The sequence below is a fragment of the Stylophora pistillata genome, chromosome 11 (genome assembly GCF_964205215.1).
Source record: "Stylophora pistillata chromosome 11, jaStyPist1.2, whole genome shotgun sequence".
NCBI classification, from domain to species: Eukaryota; Metazoa; Cnidaria; class Anthozoa; order Scleractinia; family Pocilloporidae; genus Stylophora; species Stylophora pistillata.
Window position 1 is genome coordinate 12,369,617 of NC_142529.1, and position 20,000 is coordinate 12,389,616.

At 37.9% G+C, this 20,000-nt stretch overlaps 2 protein-coding genes and 1 long non-coding RNA gene across 3 annotated transcripts; 1 reads left to right on the forward strand and 2 right to left on the reverse strand.

Annotated features, from left to right (window-relative positions):
• The first annotated feature begins 1,861 nt into the window (after positions 1-1,861).
• Positions 1,862-3,448, forward strand: LOC111326790 (dynein light chain Tctex-type protein 2B). The gene has a single exon (XM_022930860.2). The coding sequence runs from the start codon at positions 2,291-2,293 to the stop codon at positions 2,930-2,932; it is 642 nt and encodes a 213-aa protein (XP_022786595.2). The 5' UTR covers positions 1,862-2,290; the 3' UTR covers positions 2,933-3,448.
• Positions 3,449-4,808: 1,360 nt separating this feature from the next.
• On the reverse strand, positions 4,809-16,347 carry LOC148720086 (uncharacterized). Its single transcript, XR_015993149.1, has 2 exons — positions 13,606-16,347; positions 4,809-6,018 (listed from the first exon to the last, which is right to left on the reverse strand). It is a non-coding gene; the product is annotated as an uncharacterized LOC148720086 (long non-coding RNA).
• On the reverse strand, positions 10,034-13,144 carry LOC111326789 (uncharacterized). The gene has a single exon (XM_022930859.2). The coding sequence runs from the start codon at positions 11,694-11,696 to the stop codon at positions 11,025-11,027; it is 672 nt and encodes a 223-aa protein (XP_022786594.2). The 5' UTR covers positions 11,697-13,144; the 3' UTR covers positions 10,034-11,024.
• Positions 16,348-20,000: the final 3,653 nt, after the last annotated feature.

The following is a 20,000-nucleotide window of genomic DNA, read 5'->3' on the forward strand; positions in this document are numbered from 1 at the left end:
GCTATTGGCACCGTTAAACTAAAGAAACTTTGATTGATCAAAGCCACAAAGCAATGACCCCGGCTTGGACTTAAATCACAATGCTCCGATCCATAGTCTAGGGCGCCAACCCTTAGACTTACTACCTCGTCTACCAACTAGTTGCTTTCGGGAGACTAATATCCCATTCACACCAGCAAAACGTGTTTTGTTAAACCGGGCTTAACCGAATGAAAATCAGAGACAGAGAATTGAAAAACTGAATTCTCTAATAGGATTCAATCAATCACTAACTAGCAAAACCAGCAAAACGTGTTTTGTTAAACCGGGCTTAACCGAATGAAAATCAGAGACAGAGAATTGAAAAACTGAATTCTCCAATAGGATTCAATCAATCACTAACTAGCAAAACCAGCAAAACGTGTTTTGTTAAACCGGACTTAACCGAATGAAAATCAGAGACAGAGAATTGAAAAACTGAATTCTCCATAGGATTCAATCAATCACTAACTAGTACTTTCAATGTGCTAACTTTAGAGTCGACAAAAATCAGTTTATGCAGCTTCCAGTGAAGAAAACTATTTGAATCCATTTTAGGACATGTTTAAGCTTTGGTGTGAATGGAATATAAGTTAACTGTTTAATTTTTCGAAGATTATGTCAATATGACAATTCCTTATTAAATATTTATGAATTTCATCCAGAGGCTTACTATCAGTAGAAATCATTTTGAATGAAGGGGTAAAGCCTGGAGAAGGGACAAAGGAGTTAAACATGGCGCGGAGAGATATTCAATCAGCAGTGACTTTACCTCCTAACAATTTGTCTTTTTACAGTAAAATTCATTTATTATTCAATAGAAAATTTGGATCAGGTATCAAATCCGTTGAATGTGAGGATCTTTATTTTTGTAGCTCACCTCTAGTTTAAAAGGTATACAACTGTTCGATCTTGTGCCAAGCTTGTCTTCAAACTGTTGTAGAGGATTACTCACTTATTTTTAATTACAAGATAAGTTTTATGTGAGCCAGCGGTCACAGGGAGCCTTAGAGAGGCTTTTATCCCACTGTGGTATCCGCCTGGAAAGTTCTAAAACTGTCTGAAATAGGGGACACCGGAAATGGCGTGCGTACTGTTCTTAAGTGAGTAAATGAGATTGCTTTGTGACAATGTACAGTACAACAATTAGTGCCACAGCGTTTATTATTCTAATCATGACGAGAGCTTACAAAAAAACTGCTTTTGTTCAGTTTTTTTTCAGACAAGGACGCACTTCCTGAATAGATTAAAGACCTCAATAGAATTATTTAGATTCACGTGTAATTGGAGGCTATTAGATGTCAATTCAACAGGCGTCGTCTGCTCCTTCAAGGATTATGGATTATCTTTGCTTTTTCACAGTCACAGGAGCTTCTGAGCTGTAGTTGGGCAGTTTCCATCAAAAGATTCCATCTGCGTGTCGAGGATTTTAATTTAAAATGGGAAAAACAGTTAGGGCGTCTAATTAGGCAAATCATAATGACAACGAAATTTTTTTTTGTTCAGCTATAATTGCGAACCTTTTGTTAATACTATTGGTCTCGCCCTGATTATGGTTTTTAAGCGACTCAGATAAAAATCGCTTGGCAATTTCCATTTAATTGAAGCATTCACAATATCTTTTGTCCATGTCGAGTCTCCGTCTTAATATTCATATCTTTTGTCAGCCTAGACGGTCCTTCACCCACGCTAAGTAAACAGTATTTGAGATGTTTTGCATTTAGTCTTTATTCCGAAACTTGGGAAACTTCTAGTCAAATGATGAAAATATCCAGCATAAACTGAACAGCATGGCGCACTTGGTCAATTACTGCCACCATCTATAAGTAAGGTTTGTTTTGCTTTTGTTTTTGAGACAGAGATAAGACGATTGAGATAGAGAGAGTGAGCCCGTCATGTTAAATACATCTGCATATTATGTATACATGAAACCTTATGCACAATATTCACTGGATGGTTTACTCAAACTGAGTAAACATTCATTTAAAGAGAGGAAGAGTTGACTCTTCATTTATATCGCTTAGCAACGGAAAGAAAAGTTTATGTAGATAAAACCGATAATCTTATCAGAGTTTTAAGTGCTGACGAAAGATCATCGCCGCGAAAGGTTGTTTTCGCTCATTCTTGTGCCGGCTAATCAACGTCTCGTAGCGAAGATCCACCTTTAAGTCAAAAATAGTGGATTGAGTTTATAATAATCGAAGGGATGTCACATACCGCCTAAGTGCTGCTGTGAGCCAGATTTATTGTCAATTTTATTGGTTATAAAGTCATGGATTGTCAATCCCACCGCATCAACACCGTAGAACATCGGCCACCTTCGTTGTCTGTATCTTCCGCGCAAGGAGAAACAGAAAGAAAGCGAAGATCATCAACAAACGCGTCCCAACATTCTGGTGTCAACAGGTTTTCTCCTGACAGGAGCGACCGAAGGAAGCCATCCAGTATAGCGACGCCATTCCTGTATTCTTCTAGCGGTCGCAAAGTATCTAGCAGTGTATCTCCAAGGCTCGACCCCATAGACACTGCGGCCTCGAAGAACAAGGAAAGTGAAATCTTACCGACCTATCGAATGGCACCGCAAGCCGACAGAAAATTTCGACCTCAAGTTGTCAAGAAAATCATGGATGAAGCTTTTGAAGAGAGCCTTGACGCACTGAACGGGTATGATTCAGTGAAATGTCGCGCGCTTACTACACAAGTCTGCGAAGATATCAAACAAAGGGTAAAATGGCTGAATTTTGAACGCTGTAAGCTAATTTGTTTGGTGCATATTGGCTCGGTTAACGGTCAAGGTATGAGAGTAGCTAGCCAGTGTCTCTGGGATCACACAGTAGATAACTTTGCTTCTACAACATACAGTAAGGGCGACATTTTCGCGGTCGCATTACTCTTTGGAGTTTACAAGGAGTAATTCATTTGACCGCTGTTCTTTTCCAATGGCCATAAGAAACTGTTTTGGTAAAACTAGGAACATTAACCGACTGTAAATAGTATTAATATAAGGTCTGATGTATGCATGTACAGTCATATAGAAGGATAAGGAAGAGTTGGCCGATATAATATGGCAGGCTATTGAGTAACTAAATAACATTTCCAGTGGTGGTAGTTTCCGATATATTTGAAAACTGCATCAAAATCCTCTCGTCAGAATAACCTCAATACTGATTCAACTTCTATTTTTACTGCAACGTGTCCTTGCACAAATTGGATCTTGCGATGGAATGGTTTTTATTTCTAATCTAATATTGCTGAATTGTGTTTCAACATTCCATTATTATTACTCTCCTTATGTATTAACGGATTACAATTGAGCTACTTAGAATAAAATCGTTAATTTAGCCCATGCAGCGGTTAAGACAATGAACGCAAAGGATATTTCAAATCACTACAGGAAAACAAAATAAATAATAAATGTTAGGATAAATAAGTATTTTCTCTTATTATAAAGCATCGAATTCTCCGATACACCAATCACAGCTTGAGATTCAAACACAAGAAAAGGAACCACTGGAGGCAGAAGGCGGGAACTTTATTTATCATGTAGCTGGTACCACCTGCGGGCATTATGAAGCGAATCCTGTGTTCTAATTGGCTACCCGAACAGGCAAGATGGGCCCATCTTGCCCGCTGAAGATTGCCCGCTCGAGATTGCCCGCTCGAGATTGCCCGCTCGAGATTGCCCGCTCGAGATTGCCCGCTTTGATCCCGGGCAGAAAAAAAGTGCGTGGAGCGGACTAACACTGAAAATGTGTAACTTCATACAATGCTAGGGTTGAAGTCGTAAAAAGTGGCAGAGGACGGTCAAACTGATAAGGAAAACATAAACGACCCTCGTGGGTTTATTGGGCTTCAAACACGGTTGGCTTTCTTTCCCAGCCCTCGAAATAATCAAGTATTGTTTATGCATATTAAAGCAAAATCTTTTTGCTTTATACTAAATCCTTTATTGACCAAGCTTTTTCTGCCAAGGTGGCTGGATATCAACCTTTTTTTTTTGCGATTTTAAACACAAATAAGAACTCGGCCAATCTTGACCTCACGCCTGGTCAATAACCTATATTAAATGTTGAAATTTGAATTGTACCTGGGACAAAGAAAACTATGCCGAGCTGAAATCCTAGGAAAAACTTTCACGAAAGTCTTCTATCACAGAAAACAGAGATACAGAGAATCTGTTTTCGAGCACATCACTCTACAGTACCATAAACTGCTTTGACAAGTTATTTCGTCATTAGGTGAGTAAAAAAGTCAAAAAAGAGAGGAAGAGAGGAGGTCATTTTTAGCTTGAACGCTGAATAGGAAAATATTTTTTCAAAGGAATCGTTACAGGGATATGCGTTAAAAAGTTGACTTTTTGGATATAAATTTGAAGAAATTTTGAACGTGATGTTGATTGAGAGTAGAGAGGCTGAAATAGAATTGGATAATTTGTATCGAGTGTCGAAACTGTCGCGACTGATTAAAAGCAAAAGATCCCAATTGTCCTTGCTTGAAGAGATTTGAACAGTTCGTATACATGCTGAAAAACATTACAGCAACTGGTAAGGCTGAGAGAGGATCGTAATCTGTTAATAGGGTAACAATAAGGAAAGTTGAGTTGGTGAGGGCGTGTTATTCAGTGAGCTGCAGATACCAGATAGTGAGGCTATGCAAGATGTGATAAAACAGTGAAGTTTCCGGCCTTTGTCATGACCCCATCTCAAAAATCAAACCCCAATCCTCAAGTATACCTTGTCGCAGAAAGAGAGTGAAATGAACACTGCGACTGGAAATCAAAGGGGCACTCACTGAGGAAAAGGTTTTTTATTTTTGCCGACTTATCTTTTTAAAATCTCCAGACAGAAGACAGAAGAAGACAAATTTCCTCGATAGTTTCCCAAGCCACGAGATCCCTAAATGTATCCTTGCCTCTTTTGATCTATGATTGTCGTATAAATAAAAATATACAATTCACTAGTGTTGTTAAAGAGGAGAGAAATTTTCTTTCATAGAGAACAATGTATACACGTGTGCTTAGCCTGTATTTACAGCCATCTTAATACTAAAATAGACAGTATGATGTACACATGGATACGCTGTGTATAATTTAATTAGAATACTGCTTATCCTCGAGTAAGTGCCCCCGGTGCTTACTCAAAATTTTGGCTGAAAGGAGGGGCGCTAAATGGAAGGAGGGTGCTAAATAAGGGGGCACCTGTTACGAAACTACAAAGCCATACAAATGCCGCTGTCGTTGAAGCTTAAAAATTGACAAATGAAGTGGTGATTGAAACAGGTTTTCCTCGTATTTCAGGAAAGTGAGGTAGGAGGGGCGCTTGTTTTATTTTATGGCCTTTGGGGTTGGGTTTTTATTAGGGGAAGGGTAATCATTTGAACGTGGGCGCTTATTCGAGGAAATACGGTCTCGAAAGTCTCAGGTTGGTAAACAATCTTTGTATTTAATTCCTACCGCCCTAGAAATGAGTAATCATTAGTAGTTCAAATTTTGATCGATTGGTTATTCCGCGTTACATGTTCGGTACAAAATTATCCGTTATCCCCACAAACGTCGTCTCCAGTTGGTCCGTCGTATTTAATGATCGGTCCGCAATCTTTAATAAGATGTATTCTCTCCCAGACTCATGGGGCCACATTTTAGCATATCAGATCCTCACGTAACTCGCTCCTTTGCTTCGCATATCTACGAGTGCAAACTATCAATATCGCATCTACAAAACGTGCGAAAATCAGACACATTGCTATACCCCTCCGAGACCTCTGAGTCACGGTGAAAAAGCCGATTTTCCTTGACAACAGCAAATCGGATATGGCAGCTGAAAGAGGCTGTGAGTGGTTAGCCTCTCTTTAACTCGTTGCACCTGTACTCATTGTTTTCAGCGGAGAAAGAAGTACCAATCGTAGATTGCCTGCCCTCTAGCTTCATCTTGACGGTTTCAGGGTCGGTTTTCAAAACAGGGGTGGGATTATAGGATGACGCTGACTTCCTGTAAAGATGATCTATGAGTGAACATGGATTCTTAAAGTCAATAACAAATCACTCGAGGCTATTTCGTGTTTGAATGTTGGCAAGAGTTTGGGGTAGCCACGCTAAAACAAAAAATTACAATGGCCATTTTCATGCCAAGGACTTGCGGACTCGTGACGTTGCCATGTGCAGAAAGCCGATAGAGATTGGTGGTCAATAAAGTAAAGGTGCCTGAGAGTGCAGGTCATATTTAGTTCATTCGCTCTGACGAAGGGCTAACGCTCGAAACGTTAGCTTTTTAACTTGCTACGGTGGCCAATTTACTATTTCAACTTACTTGATATAACCTATTACCTTGTTACCCCCACCGACGCAGCACCACAGTTTCTTTGAAACTGTCATCCTTTATTCATATTTAGATAAGCTCGCAGCTTGTTACTATCAGGTGTCTCAATAAAGGCTTTGAACTTGAGTCTGTATGGAATTATTCACCAGTGATTGTGCCTCAAGGTTTCCTGAGAAAAATTCAACGAGCGTATCGACTAATATAACTAAAGTCAAGACTTTTTTAGTATTTTAATCCAGCTTTTATGCTAAATCTCTTTTACGAAACATTTTGACCAAGAAATTTTCGAATCGAAGGTGCTGTTGTTTTAATCAACTTTGAATATGTATTATAAATTTATCCCGTTACGTCTCTGACAGTAGATATGTTGCGAATACTCTGTTCTCAAGCTCAAGATCTCCAAATGCAACATTTTCCCCCAAAATGCAAGAAGGGTTTATGGTTTTAAAGTTTTCTATAGCTATTCAAGCTTTTTAAGTACGAACAGCGAATCAGTTTTAATATGCAAATCAATTCATGGGGACGTTTCCTCTAGGGATAAAAGTGACAACCGAAATTGTGTCAGTAAACTTATGCGCGCCAAGTTTGCTGTGAAATATGGTCTAGTTTTCTTTTTAAAAAACAGCCATAAAACTGTAAAAAACGAAAAGCTGTAAAGGTTGTTGATATCATTAACTCTTTCAGGGATACCGCTTGAAACTAACCAAACCACCCTATGAGATCAACAAAGGTTCAATAATTTGGTTTTAACACCTAGAGGCATTGTTTGTATTGAAAAAAAAAAAAAAAAGAAAAAGAAAAAGAAAAAAAAAAAAAAAAAAGAAACCTAAAGAACCAGTTGTATGTATCGTTCACAAAATTAGTATCATGTGCCTGTTTATTTATAGATATCATAAAAAGCAAGAGTTCATACTTTCCAAGTTAGAAATAAATGTTTGGGAAAAATACTGCAAGATTATACCGGTTATGTTTGGGAGGCAACCACAACCAAATTATTTAGCATTTTGTGACACCTGCAGTAATGAATATTTCAGTAGTTTGTTTTTCAAGACAATAAACGGTTTGCTGGCTTCTTTTTAATGCTTAAATGACCAAAATATTAGTTTGAGCAGAGTATAAATGGAAAGAAATGCTGAAAATGAGGGGATCTTGTGAATGTTTTTTGCAAACTGATTTAACACCTTTACTTATTACTGAGTTGAAATCTCTATGTCCCGCCTATTGTCTCTGTTTTCGCAATAGGGACAAAAGTTCCAGTTTTTCCTTAGGGTAAAAGACTGCTGTTTCCTGCGAACCTCCGATGAAAACAAAAGAATTTCCTTTCTATACATATACCATTCATTTTCTTGTTTCCCGTTAAAAATTAAACGTTCGAGGCAGCTTTCAAAGGATGAAAAATATTGCATTTATCTTAAGTCTTTTGATGTGCTCTACGCCGGCTACCGACTTTGCAACCATACACAGTAGTCAGACTGGAGAGATATCATCAACTGTACATTTGTTAAAAAATTGCAGAAAAAGTTTCACCCAATTAGGAAATGAATATTCTCTTTCCCGAAAGATGTATATCTGCAACATTGATTTACGCTTGTCGGCGAGATAACAAATTTCAAGCACACTTTTCATCACAGAAATGTTCTAGAAGGAAATTAAGATGCGATATTTATTTAAGTTCCAGATGACAGGTGTTTTCTCTAAAACTGACAGCCAAAAAGCCACTCTTTTAACGGACGAGTTGTGATCATATATCACCATGAAACCTGTCATTTTACAAAGAAGCGTAAATATTTTAAACTTTACTGTTGCGAGCTAAATTGATGCTGAAAGGTTGGCGAACTTTCGTGATCTGACAACACAGAGTGCGCAAAATGGATGTGATATAATAACAGTAATATTCGAGAGTGCATTCACTATCGGGTTTTGCTTTCTAACGTAAGCTCCGAATTGAAATAAGAAGTTTCTGCATATTTTTCATCCAATTTAGTGGCTATCCATAACCTAGTTACCGCACTTTATTTTTGCTATCAAGTTAGATTTCGATTCTTTGAACGCGCTATTTTTTTCCACGCGAGATACGTAAATCGGGCCGACAATTTACGAATGGTAATTCTCTTCTTTCCTTCCTATGTTTTTCACGAAACTAACTGTGTTGTCACAAATTCAATCATAAACAATACCACCAACCGGGAGCTAACCGGCGTTATCTTTTTTGTCAGCCTCTAAGTACCTATAAACGCTGGTTTCCTAATTTTCTTGAACAATATCTCGCCATGCATTTAGCGCGGTTGTTTTGTGCAGACAATAAATTTCCATGTTTCCTTGAACATTTATACCGTGCTGATATGTAAATGAAAAGATTCACCAAACAAATTTAATCCAAACCCATTTTCAATAGTGAAATGGGCAATGAGATACATACTTTATTACGAAAGATTGCAATTTACAATTTTACTGTAAAAGCAAAAGAATAACATTAACATAACCCTTCCAAACGCTAAAACTGTAATCATTAAAATCTTTTTTCTTCGTTTCAAGCACTCTAAAATGTTCCATTAATTTCAAGGTCTTAAACTTGTTTTCTTGTCAAAGCGAGTAAGGCATTTTCTATAACATTTACAAATTTAATTTTTCCCGGTCCATTATAACGTGGTCAATATTTTCATTCTAAGTAAAACCCGTGCCAATTTGTTGATTTTTTATGGTGTATTCTCTGTTGACCTTAGTCAAGTCAATTTCGCGCTCTTATATAAGTGCGAAAAGCGATTTCGTGTTTTTCTTATACCTACTGAGCATTTTCGTGTCTTATTGTTACAACATGCTGCGTTTATTCAAATTTAATAAAGCTACGGTTCCTTATAGTCGGCCAAGCGCATAACCAATCAAAATGAACGCATTACAGCTCGCACGCTAAAAAGAAATCTCTCTCCCTCTCTTATGAACATCAAAAGCAAAAATCCTGAAACATAATGACAAATATTTTAACTCTAGCTCCATAGCTTGAAAACGTATTGGATTATAACAGACCTTCGCCATGCAACACTTCTAGTTCGTGACCCGAAAGATGTTTTGGTAATAATTTTGCGAAACAATTTTGCTTCGTTTTCTAAAATGACAAATTGTTCATATTTCAGACAAATCCGACGAAGTTTTTGCTTCTTTGGGGCGACTAAGCTAGCAATCTGTCGATCAGCGCCATGGATGAAACTGAACACCAGTTATCCATACCACTTAGGCTTCTATTTGGTGTGAAACTTTTCTAAAACAACCTCACATCATTTTGGTTTGGCTGTCAAATTTTTCATGTGAAATCGATCGATTTCTAAACCTCCAGGTTTCAAATGTTGGTTGTCAATTAACTGATGAATAAAATAATTTTCTTCTTTTTGTTTGAACTGTCGATACGAAACTTCGACGCAGGAATCCTTTGATTCAAGAGACCGTGCCAAAACACTGCTCATCTGTCAGCTTTGAGTTTTGATAATGAGATTCGATTTTTCTCAGTTTCGTGATCTCTGAAGAATATAAAATAACAACAATAAGGAAGGCATTTTCGTTTTATGCTATACTTTGAGGAGGACTTATGTACAGCTCTTTCCGCAAAATTGAAAATAGAAAAAAAAAAAACGCGAAAGGCTGGAAAATAGACATGTTACATCCAATTTGAATAAAATTCAAGTTGCTTTAAGTCAACACGGACAGTATTTGAAAACAATTCAATTTTATTGCATGGATAATGTTCCGCATGGAGTTGGTTAATAACATTAGCACACTATTTTATCAATTCAAGTTTTTAGCCCCTCTCTATCACAAAGAATCATTATCAAGGAGAATCTGAGTTTTACTTGGACCTGAGGTATTGTGTTCAAACCTCAAAAACCAAGCTTTAAATTTCAGAGGGCGCCCACTAAGTGATTAAGATTACTTTCTTTAGCAATTTCCTTGTTTGCGGATTAAGACTTCTGAATTTATTTTGTAATTTGGAATAGCCCAAGCAATCATAAAGTTGAGTAGATATAGAGGTAGAAAGAAACAAGGCGAAATCGTGTGTTTCTCTGCCCAAATTCGGTATATTTTCTCGGCTAGAAATTCATGACTTTCTGTCGATTAAAAAATTAGGAACAGGATTAACTGACTCGCACAGTTCGAGTTTAAGCATTATCGGTCCTGTACACATATTAATTTTATATAACTTAAAATTTTGACGCGCCGAATACAGTGGTCAATTTTTGTTATACAATGTTTGGTCACACCATAAACATGGGAGCAATCGCCCCAAAAATTGCTGACAAAGTCAGCTAAGTTATATGAATATCTTTGAGCATCACCGGGCAATACAGGTTTATCCCATTTAAGAAACAATTTATGAAAGATGTTACAAAACCTCTAAAAAATACTATAACGCTCAAAGAAAGTGATCAAGAGCAAGATACGTACTGTGGAATATTCGCTTTAAAAACCTAAACAATCTGCAATACTTAAATAGATTTTAATATTTCGTTCTATAATTCATATATCTAAATTATTTTACCACAATTTAGAGGCTACAGTTTCTAAGCATTAGTCTTTTCATACCCGCCTTTTCTCAAGTGCTGTTGTTCGTTATTCGCCAGCGGCGACAAATCAAATGAGTTCATCTGCTGCGTGTAACCTTTTTTTTTTTTCAGATTTACATGTGCTGCAACAGTTCTTTATTCAAATGGTTTGAGTCAGTGGAGTATTCTGCGGCGGCTGCTTTGCAGAGCTTTTGTTTTTTGGGCAGTACTTGATGGTGTGCGACTGGTCCCCGGATGCTTTGCAAAGAGGACATGTGTATGCTCTGAGAATTGGACATGTAGTGTTTCCCTCTGCATCCTTCAGAACGTGGCTTGAATAGACCTTTTTGCTTTCTCCGTTATTTCTGCAAAATACGCACACGTTCGCGTTTCTGTTCTTCTTACTTTCGCGGTTTTTTCGGTTGCGATTGGCGACTTCGCTGTTGTTTTCGGCGTTCCGTTTGGAAACGTTTCTGGTTGGCGCACCGGGCGCGAGAGATGATCCTGGCGCTTTTGACGTTTCAATGCACAGTTCAATGTCTGGATTTCCACCAGAACCCGAGCTCGTTAGAGAGTGATCCGATCCCACGCTGTCTACACGAGATCTTTTGGTGTAGGTAAAGTCATACAAACTGTCTATCCCTGCAGTTCCTTTACCGTTCAACTCGGCATTCTGTACAAGTCTTATGAGTCCAAAATAATCCCTGAAAAGGCGAAATTCGCTCTTTTCGTCGAAGCTTGCCGTGAGGTTCGCTACCTCCCGAGCGCTTATCTTACTGTGGCCGGCAAAAATATCTCCACTGTAAAACACGCTCAACATCTCGTCTCCCATTGTTTCAAGGCAGCGACTCGTGAGTCAGTTTTAAATTAGCGTGAGGAATTTGGAGACTCTTTTTAACGAATTTACCCTGAGCTCTCCGACTTCTTGTGACCGCGACCGCCAGTAGTGAGATTTTGCACTTGTTTCGATCGGGGTGATTAACTTTGTGAATGAAGTGTACGGGTTCTGACTCCAACAATAGCACGTCGGCACCTGAGATTGGGAGACTTAAACTAATGCGTGCATGGACCTACAATTATACCCGCCATTCACCACCGACGGCAGCTGTCGCAAAGCTTTTCAAATGCAGTCTTGTCACTTATCATAGCCACTGTGAATAAGTTTGAAAGGCTCATTGAAAAATTGCTTTAAGGAGAAGCTTCGGACATGTGGTCCGATTGTTTCTATTCAAAACGATCATTAGATTTAACCAATCACATAAGCGCTGTAGACGCGGTTTAGAGTGGCGCCGCGTGCGTTTCATAAGTCAGCATTTTAAAAAGAAAACGGGATCGTTTTACATCGATTTGATTGGCTGCTCAATCTAAGTGCTGTCAAAAAGCAGCCTGATTTCATATGTAATTGTTTTTAAGGATGATCTAAAGTTGTCATTACGAATTCATTTTATAAGACAAAACAAAGTCGCACGTGGAATCCTGCTGAAAAACAGGCCTGTTAAAAATAGTCTTGGAAATAATCTACCCTATTTTCATGACTATGAGGCTTCCTAAAAGATACTTCAAAACCCCATGAGCTCCCAATCAAAATTTCTTTTAAACTTTAAGTTTCTTTCCTCACAATCCATCGAAAAAAGGTTGCGGTTTAGAAACATTCAGGTTAGAAGCGAAACCAAAAAGGCTTACAATTCGCTAATGAAAGTTTTGTAAACACTGAAACATGCTGTCCATTTCGATTTGCCTTTCAAATTAGATATATAACTTTTGCTTCCAAGACGCTTTCGAAAGCGGTTGTGAGAGATAACAATTTAAAAGTTGGTTTTAAATCATTTGCATCTCCTTGATGGTAGCGGAGGTTAGCGAAAATCTTACGAATGGTCTTTTGCTTGGTTGTCTCTGCGATCTTTACGGGTGATCACTTTTAAGAACATGCAAAGATAGCGAGCTCTAGCGTTTAGCGTGGCTGAGAAATAAACATTGATATGGCAGGTGTTCTCTATGCTAATTATATCATCACAAAGGACAACTTTGGAATAAATTTATCTCTTAAAACTCAATATTGCATTGTTTAAGATACTTTCTAATGGCTTTGTTTTTGGTACGTTGAGCCGCAAATGTGGCAAATACATCAAAATCTGTATAGTTCATGCGGATGGCCCTTCCCAAAGCCGATGTTACTTATTTCCAGTCGCTTTAAGTGGAGTTAAATTATGAAATATTAAAAAAAGGTAATCCGGTGTTCAAGTTCCCTTTGAATTTAAGTTCAATTTTTGAATTACCTCTGTTGTGAATAGTTTCTGATTTATTATTAATAAAAAGCCCTGTCTCATTTAGTCTGTGTATGCGTTAATTACAACCACCTCTCGAAAGTCCATTATGTGCACGCTTTTGTTTGAACATTTTCGGTGAGAATTGAACATGAAACCGGCAAGTTCTCAGCTTACTCAGTGGCGATCAATACAAAATCATTCTTTGTATTTCTAGAATACTACCTTTTTTCGAGGAGCCGTGTCTGTTAAATTTAATCATCCCTTCAGGAAAGTAAAGAGTTATAAAAACTTCCAATTCAATTTACCCGCTCAAAACTAAAGACAGTCTCTTACAGCGCGGAATGAGACATAAAATTGCTTACCCAAAGATCACAATTGCCCAGCATTTACATTCGAATTTCTGTCTTAGCTATGTGACCTTAAAACAACATACATTTTGAGGCGGAAAATTTTCTTGGATGCTTAAATGCTAACCTGGAAATACGCCATATTCAAAGTGTCGGCTCAAAAGTTAGAGCTGCATGTGGGTCGGAAAGCTTTTAGTGATGGACCAGAACATGCGGTCTTTTGGGGTAAATCTGAAAAATGATCCGCTTTCAAACTTGCCTTTTTATAGACGTATTATTTAAAATACGCGAGATTGGCTCGGATCAATTTGGCGGAGGTTCGAAACTAATCTAAGTGTTCCAGAGAAAATATGCTAAATTAATAAGTGCTTGTGGTCAATGGTGAAGGGACGGGTAACTTAAAGATGTTTAACGAAGATATAAGTTCATTGAAAAGACCGTGAAAGGTTTCCATTCGAGGAAAATACCTCATTAATGTAGAGAGAGGTATAATTTTTCTCAGAAGAAGGCGACAGTTGTTTAGCTGCTTTATGGTCTTTCTTTATCTCTAATTAGACTGAGGTACTTTAAATGAACGAGAAAAGTTTTGTACAAAGTTAGCTGAAGTTGCTCCTAAATAATGAATTGTTACTGCTTGTTCATTGATTTTCTTTTTTTTTTTTTTTTTAAGTTTGTCTGATGTTTTGGTCAGCGCTTGATGAAAGATTAAAGTATTAAACTTGCTCATTATCCCGCTTGAAGCATTTCACTTAAGACACGCTAACTTAGGGTGAGAATACATCAAAATATGAGCCTCGATGTAGAATGGCATCGCCACTAGTTATAAAACCAATGGATCGGATATAGCGGATGAATTTTTCCTCAGTTTCATATCAATTGATTATACACCACTCCTCGTAACTCATAAATGCCAAGAAAATCAATTTTACAGACAGTTTTAAACATTTAAGAAACGGAGCACAGCAAACTCTGTTTACAAAGTTTTTTTTTTAAGAATATGCATTTTGTCAAATGTTACAGAACAATAATTTTGTGTTCAATCTTATTTGGAATGATGAAAACCGAATTACTTTTTAATGCATTTCTACCAATCTTAGAAATTGCCCCCGCTTCACTTTGTTAGTAACGGCAGTTTTTTTTTCGCGAATCAGCTCTACGGTGATCAAATGTTTATATATATGAAACAAATTACACGAGGTCATATGCACGTAAATACTGATATCAAACCACGTATACCCTGTATCCATGTTCCAAATGGCGTATGCTGTAAAAGCCACTTTTTGCTCAAGTTTTACAACAGGTTGCTGGTTTTTTATCGCAAAGTTTGTTTTGAACATCTAGAAAGTCGTTAAAATGGATGATTTCTGAACGCCAAATTGTTAAACGTTCGGCGAATTAACCGCTAATAACACGAACCATTGAACATCCCTGAATAGCCATCGCGGGGTCCACGTGTGCGAATCATTGTTTTTGTTATCAAAAGCTCTGCTGGAGATACGTTTGCAAGTCATACAAAAATGACGAGTGTGGTCAAGGTAAATAATTCATTAAATGACGTGCATTGTGAAGAACGAGTGTGGTGAAGGTAATTAAATGTGTATACTTTTAAACTAAACGATTCTGTGAGATTGAGTTATGGCGATGTATTTTGTAAGCTGACGAGATAAAATCCGTTACATTTCTTTTCAAGCGTTACTGACATAATTCGAAGATTAGCCGGTCTTGGATACATACCCATTGAATCGTGTTTTTCATTCTGTGAATTAAATGTTAACTTTAGAGAATGAACAATAAGGGTGAAGAAAGATTTCTCAATGTTCATTGTTTATTTTTCTAATATATTCACAGGTATTATTCCATAGAAAATCGCCTACTTGATCCAAATTTCTAGAAGCAATTAACACTTTATTTGAGTTCCCTTCAGTTTTCGATTGTTTTGAAACTTCTTTTGAAAAAAATTAGCTAAAGTACGTTTGTAAAAAATGAATTGAAATCTATCAAACAAATTTCTCCGTGAAAAATTTCGTCTTTTGAAAAGGGTCTCTACAAGATCTAACATCCCCTAATTAAGTTAAAGTTCTGTTGGAAATTTTCCAGAATACGTTTTCAATTCACTGCTTACCACACACCGTGTAGATGATAAAATTTCGGACTCGTACTAACAATAGAGGAAGAAATTGCATGTACACCTTAATCAGAAACGACAGCTTCGCTGAGTTAGAACCATGGATGTAAGAACGCCTTCACACATGTGGTAAGGAGACCGCATTGTCCCAAAGAAGACGAGAAATGGACGTTTTTCGATATTTCAGCAGATTTCCGCGCATTCTGAAGTAAAAACAACTTATAAAAAGAGGAAAATCTTGATTAAACGCGCGTTTGTAAACCCTGAGAGTGAGAAAATAAATCGCAACTTGTCAGCGGTAGTGCTACATGTAAAACCCAGTTGCAACAATAGCAATTTGTACCATTTGCGCGAAAACTATCCCAAAGTGGAAATTTTGAACAACTCAGACTAGGTTTCCACTAGAGGAGAGTTTTCCGGATTGGAAAATCTTTCCGGATTCATCAATTTTGGAGTATTCGTAGGCGTTTACACTGAAAGAATGTTCGGATTCCTGACCGTTTACACACAACGACAACTCCGGGAACATTCGAAATGGAATGGTTACCAAGCCCAGTGTTGTTTCGTCGTTCGATCGACAAAGTGAAAATGCTTCCCCCAAAATGGCTAGAGTAGATCCAGATGCCACTGAGGCAAATTCGAGCTGGACAGATGCCAAGCCATCTAGTGGCTGACGTTAAACTTCCTTTCAATAATGATTTGCGTTTCCTCTGAAATACTGCAGTACACATGATAAAATTTATCGCCTGAACCTGCAACAAGATTAGGCGACCGGAGACCGCCAGCAATGTTAGCACCAGATCCTCCATTTTGGTTTCAGCGCAAAATCAAAAGATTGCAGACGGAAATAATATCCGGATTCGAGAAAAAAGCGTTTACACGACAAAACTTTCCGGATTCAAAAGTTATCGGATTCAAAGTTCCTACTTTAAATTCCGGATTCAAAATCTCCGGAGACACGACCAAACAGGGGAGTTTTTATTTCGGATTCGTCCACTTTCGTGTGAACGGCAAAATCAATCCGGTACTAAAACGTTTCGGATTCATCACGAATCCGGAACAATTTCCTCAAGTGTAAACCTAGTCTCAGTATCCCAGCAGTACAGCAAATGGAACAGGGATTTCATCACAGTCATTTTCCTATGCTTGAACACTTTTTTGGCTTTGAGCCTTGAGATTTCTTTTTCTTGATAATAGAATGTTATAGTAAGTGCCTACAAAATTACAAAGGTTCTTGTTTTGGTGTCGCATGGACCGAGGAGTACAGATTTGTCACTGATGAACCAACGGGCACAATTTTCTCAGTTATTAGCACGATAATCTCCACAGACTAACTTTATTAGACCGAACGATCTCCTTTAATTTTTCTTTCTGGTGAGCCAGCCGCCTCAGGAGGAAATGAAAGAGACCTTTGACTTCCTGTCGTGTAAATCACCGGGAGATTGCGTTATATTCATCTTTCTATAAGCTTGTAAAAGATATCCGGGAAAAACTTGTGGAAAATAATCGTGATGAAATCGCTGTTCTTTTTCCTGAAGGACCTGAAGCAATCCAGATCACGTCTTAACCATGGGGAGTTTCATCCCAGTTACGAGTTGCGATTTACGTGAGGATAGCGAGTAGTTTGAAAGGTGGAATTATGACACTTTGATTTCATTAAATCTTTAATTTCGAGCTTTGTTTTGTTTTTTTTTCTTGATCAAGACACAGAAGGAAATATTGACTGACTCGATTGCACTGCGGTGGTGATAAGTCTCTCGTTATCATATCTTATGCAAATGTTCTGACAGTTTTCTTACAATTTTCAGATGATTCGAAATATCTCAGTTCCTGTCACCCGGAAATGACAACTGCCCGGGCCCGCTCTTTGTAAAGAGTTGCATATGTCGTACAAACTGCTATTGTTGCAACTGGGTTTACATGTAGTACTACCGCTGACAAGTTGCGATATTTATACTCTCACCCTCAATGTTTGCGAGCGTTCAATAATAATAATAATAATAATAATAATAATAATAATGATAATAATAGTAATTATAATAATAATAACAACTTTATTTAAGGAAGGTAACCCATGACAGTAATTCAACTAATGAACTTGTGGCCCTCGATAAATAACTGAAACAAATAATTCAAATTGAACATAACATTTTTAAGAATCCCAACTGGCTGGAGGCAAACCAGTTGGCTATTTACAAGCGTGGCCGAGGATTTGAACACGGAGCTACTATGAAACAAATCCAGGAAGTGGTCAGGGCGGGACTCAAACCCGGGAGTGGTGGATTGCGAGTCCGAAACGCTGCCGCGGCCAGGCTGCCTCGAAACGCTGCCTCCCAGTCAAGGTTTTCCTCTTTCTTTTTTTGGTTGTTTTATTTCAAAATGCTCGGAAATCTGCTGAAATATCGAAAAATGTCCATTTCTCGTCTTCTTTGGAACGATCTGATGAAAACTTCACGGAGAAATACAGCGTCACGCCATCGTGATAACGTACATTTTTATGATAAGTGACCGTGTTAGGATAGCTTCGTGTAGATCAGCCGACGTTAACATGTTTCAAATGACAGACAAGCACAACAGTGTATCTTCAGAGGATTTCGGATTGCTCGAATTCCCATGAAATTTATGCAATATCCGATTTCTGAGCTTCGTTCGCGAATTGCCACCATGAAAAGTAGAGGCCGGCCCGCAGAGATTTTTACTTATTTAAAAACTAGAATATTATTGCCAACTAAGTGCGTAGTTTTAAGAATCCGTGTACTTTTGAGGAAATTCAGAGAAACGTTTTCCCTTTGTTACCCTACAACCAAAAATGACCGAAAGTGTACCGAGACAAATAATTTATTGGTGTGTTCAAATTCACTCCCAGGGAAAATTGAATATATCAAAGTAAAAACGAATGATCTCTCTATGTATGCTAGAAGTACCAATTTGTAATATTGTATTTAGCTTGAGATATAGAAATAAACATTTTACACTTTTTTGCGATGTCTTTTTTTTATGAAAATGAGGCCCCAAGCCTCGAACAAGCAGCCGTTGTTACCGTGACAACAAGAGTGCTGCAACCTTTAAAAGGGCATTTTTTGTGCATCCCCTCTGATTGCCTAACTACATGCAAAATTTGAAAGGGGGGTTGAAAATGTTCGTTTCCAAAGATGTTTGATTCTTAAAGAGACTCGTTCTTAATTGTTATACATCTGTCATTGAAGGTCGTTTTAAATTTTAGTAAGCAAAGTCTTCGTGATACCAGTTTTTCCCACCGAAGTTTCTTTATAAGAGCTAAGAAGGATTAACTGGTTTTGTAATTGTGCCTTTTTCCAGCAATACAAAATGCAAATGATTTGCTCCAAAAAGAAAATTTTTCAAAAATGCTTTCTGTTTTCATTTGGCGTGACGACTCGTTGGCTGCAATCACGAGATACATCAGTCTTGGAGGTCCTGTCCCAGTGGACACCGGAAGCATCGTAAGTTGCTTCAAGCCTGCATTTCTTATACCATTTTACTCGCCTTAAGGCGGATAATTACTACTTAATTGCAGCATTCGTGGTTTGTTGGTAACTTTCCCAGGGTCCTGAAATTCTACATTTTGCAATCCACTAATGGGCAAGAGCAGCAACTGGCCTTTGCGACTTTCATTATCTTCGTCAGATTCCTACATTCTCCTACAAAATGAGCTCCTGAGTTTTCCTGTGATCACTAAGGTCTTCCTTCAACATAACTGGGGAGCCCGACTCTTGTCCATAGTATTATACTGAATTCTCCCTCTCCGCTGACCGCTTGCGCAATCTGAACTACATCCATAACAGTTAACCGTGTTATTCTCCCGTGTAGTTCTGTTTTTTTAAATTCTTTCAACAGAAATACCAAATCGAGAAGAAAATATGGTACTGTGCATTCAATACGCTACAAGCTTGACCACAATTTTTCTGACGATAGCCTAGACATCTAGATGTTAACCGGTATTTCAGCCTTACCTTAAAGTGTTTTCATGGTCCATTTGCTGAAAGCAATCAGCGCTGCTCAGTTGTTGTTTATCGAGAAACATTGCAAGGACCGCTTTGACATTGCGCTCTTTCTATTGTGATCCGTGGTATATATCTCTGAGAAATGCAATATTGGCGAAAGCTTGAAAGCAAACAATTAAGAAAATTAGAGGACCACTTGCTTTGAAACAAATTTTTAACATCTATCTATCAAACAAATACCTGGTTGGTTTCTATGGTCTCCTAGAACAAGCTTCTATATTCTATTCTCTTACGCAATGCCAAGGGAGCCCATTGTGTTCGTGAATCACAGTACTTTACAGATACTCATACACTACTTTCACAAATGGCTGCCGGATTAATATTCTTTTGTTTAAATTTAAATTAGCCTTTCTGGCCTCGTTCTCCAGTACAAAA

Excerpts from the sequence above, each read along its gene's own strand:
- LOC111326790 (XM_022930860.2), top strand. The coding sequence starts at position 2,291 with ATGGATTGTCAATCCCACCGCATCAACACCGTAGAACATCGGCCACCT.
- LOC111326789 (XM_022930859.2), bottom strand. The coding sequence starts at position 11,696 with ATGGGAGACGAGATGTTGAGCGTGTTTTACAGTGGAGATATTTTTGCC.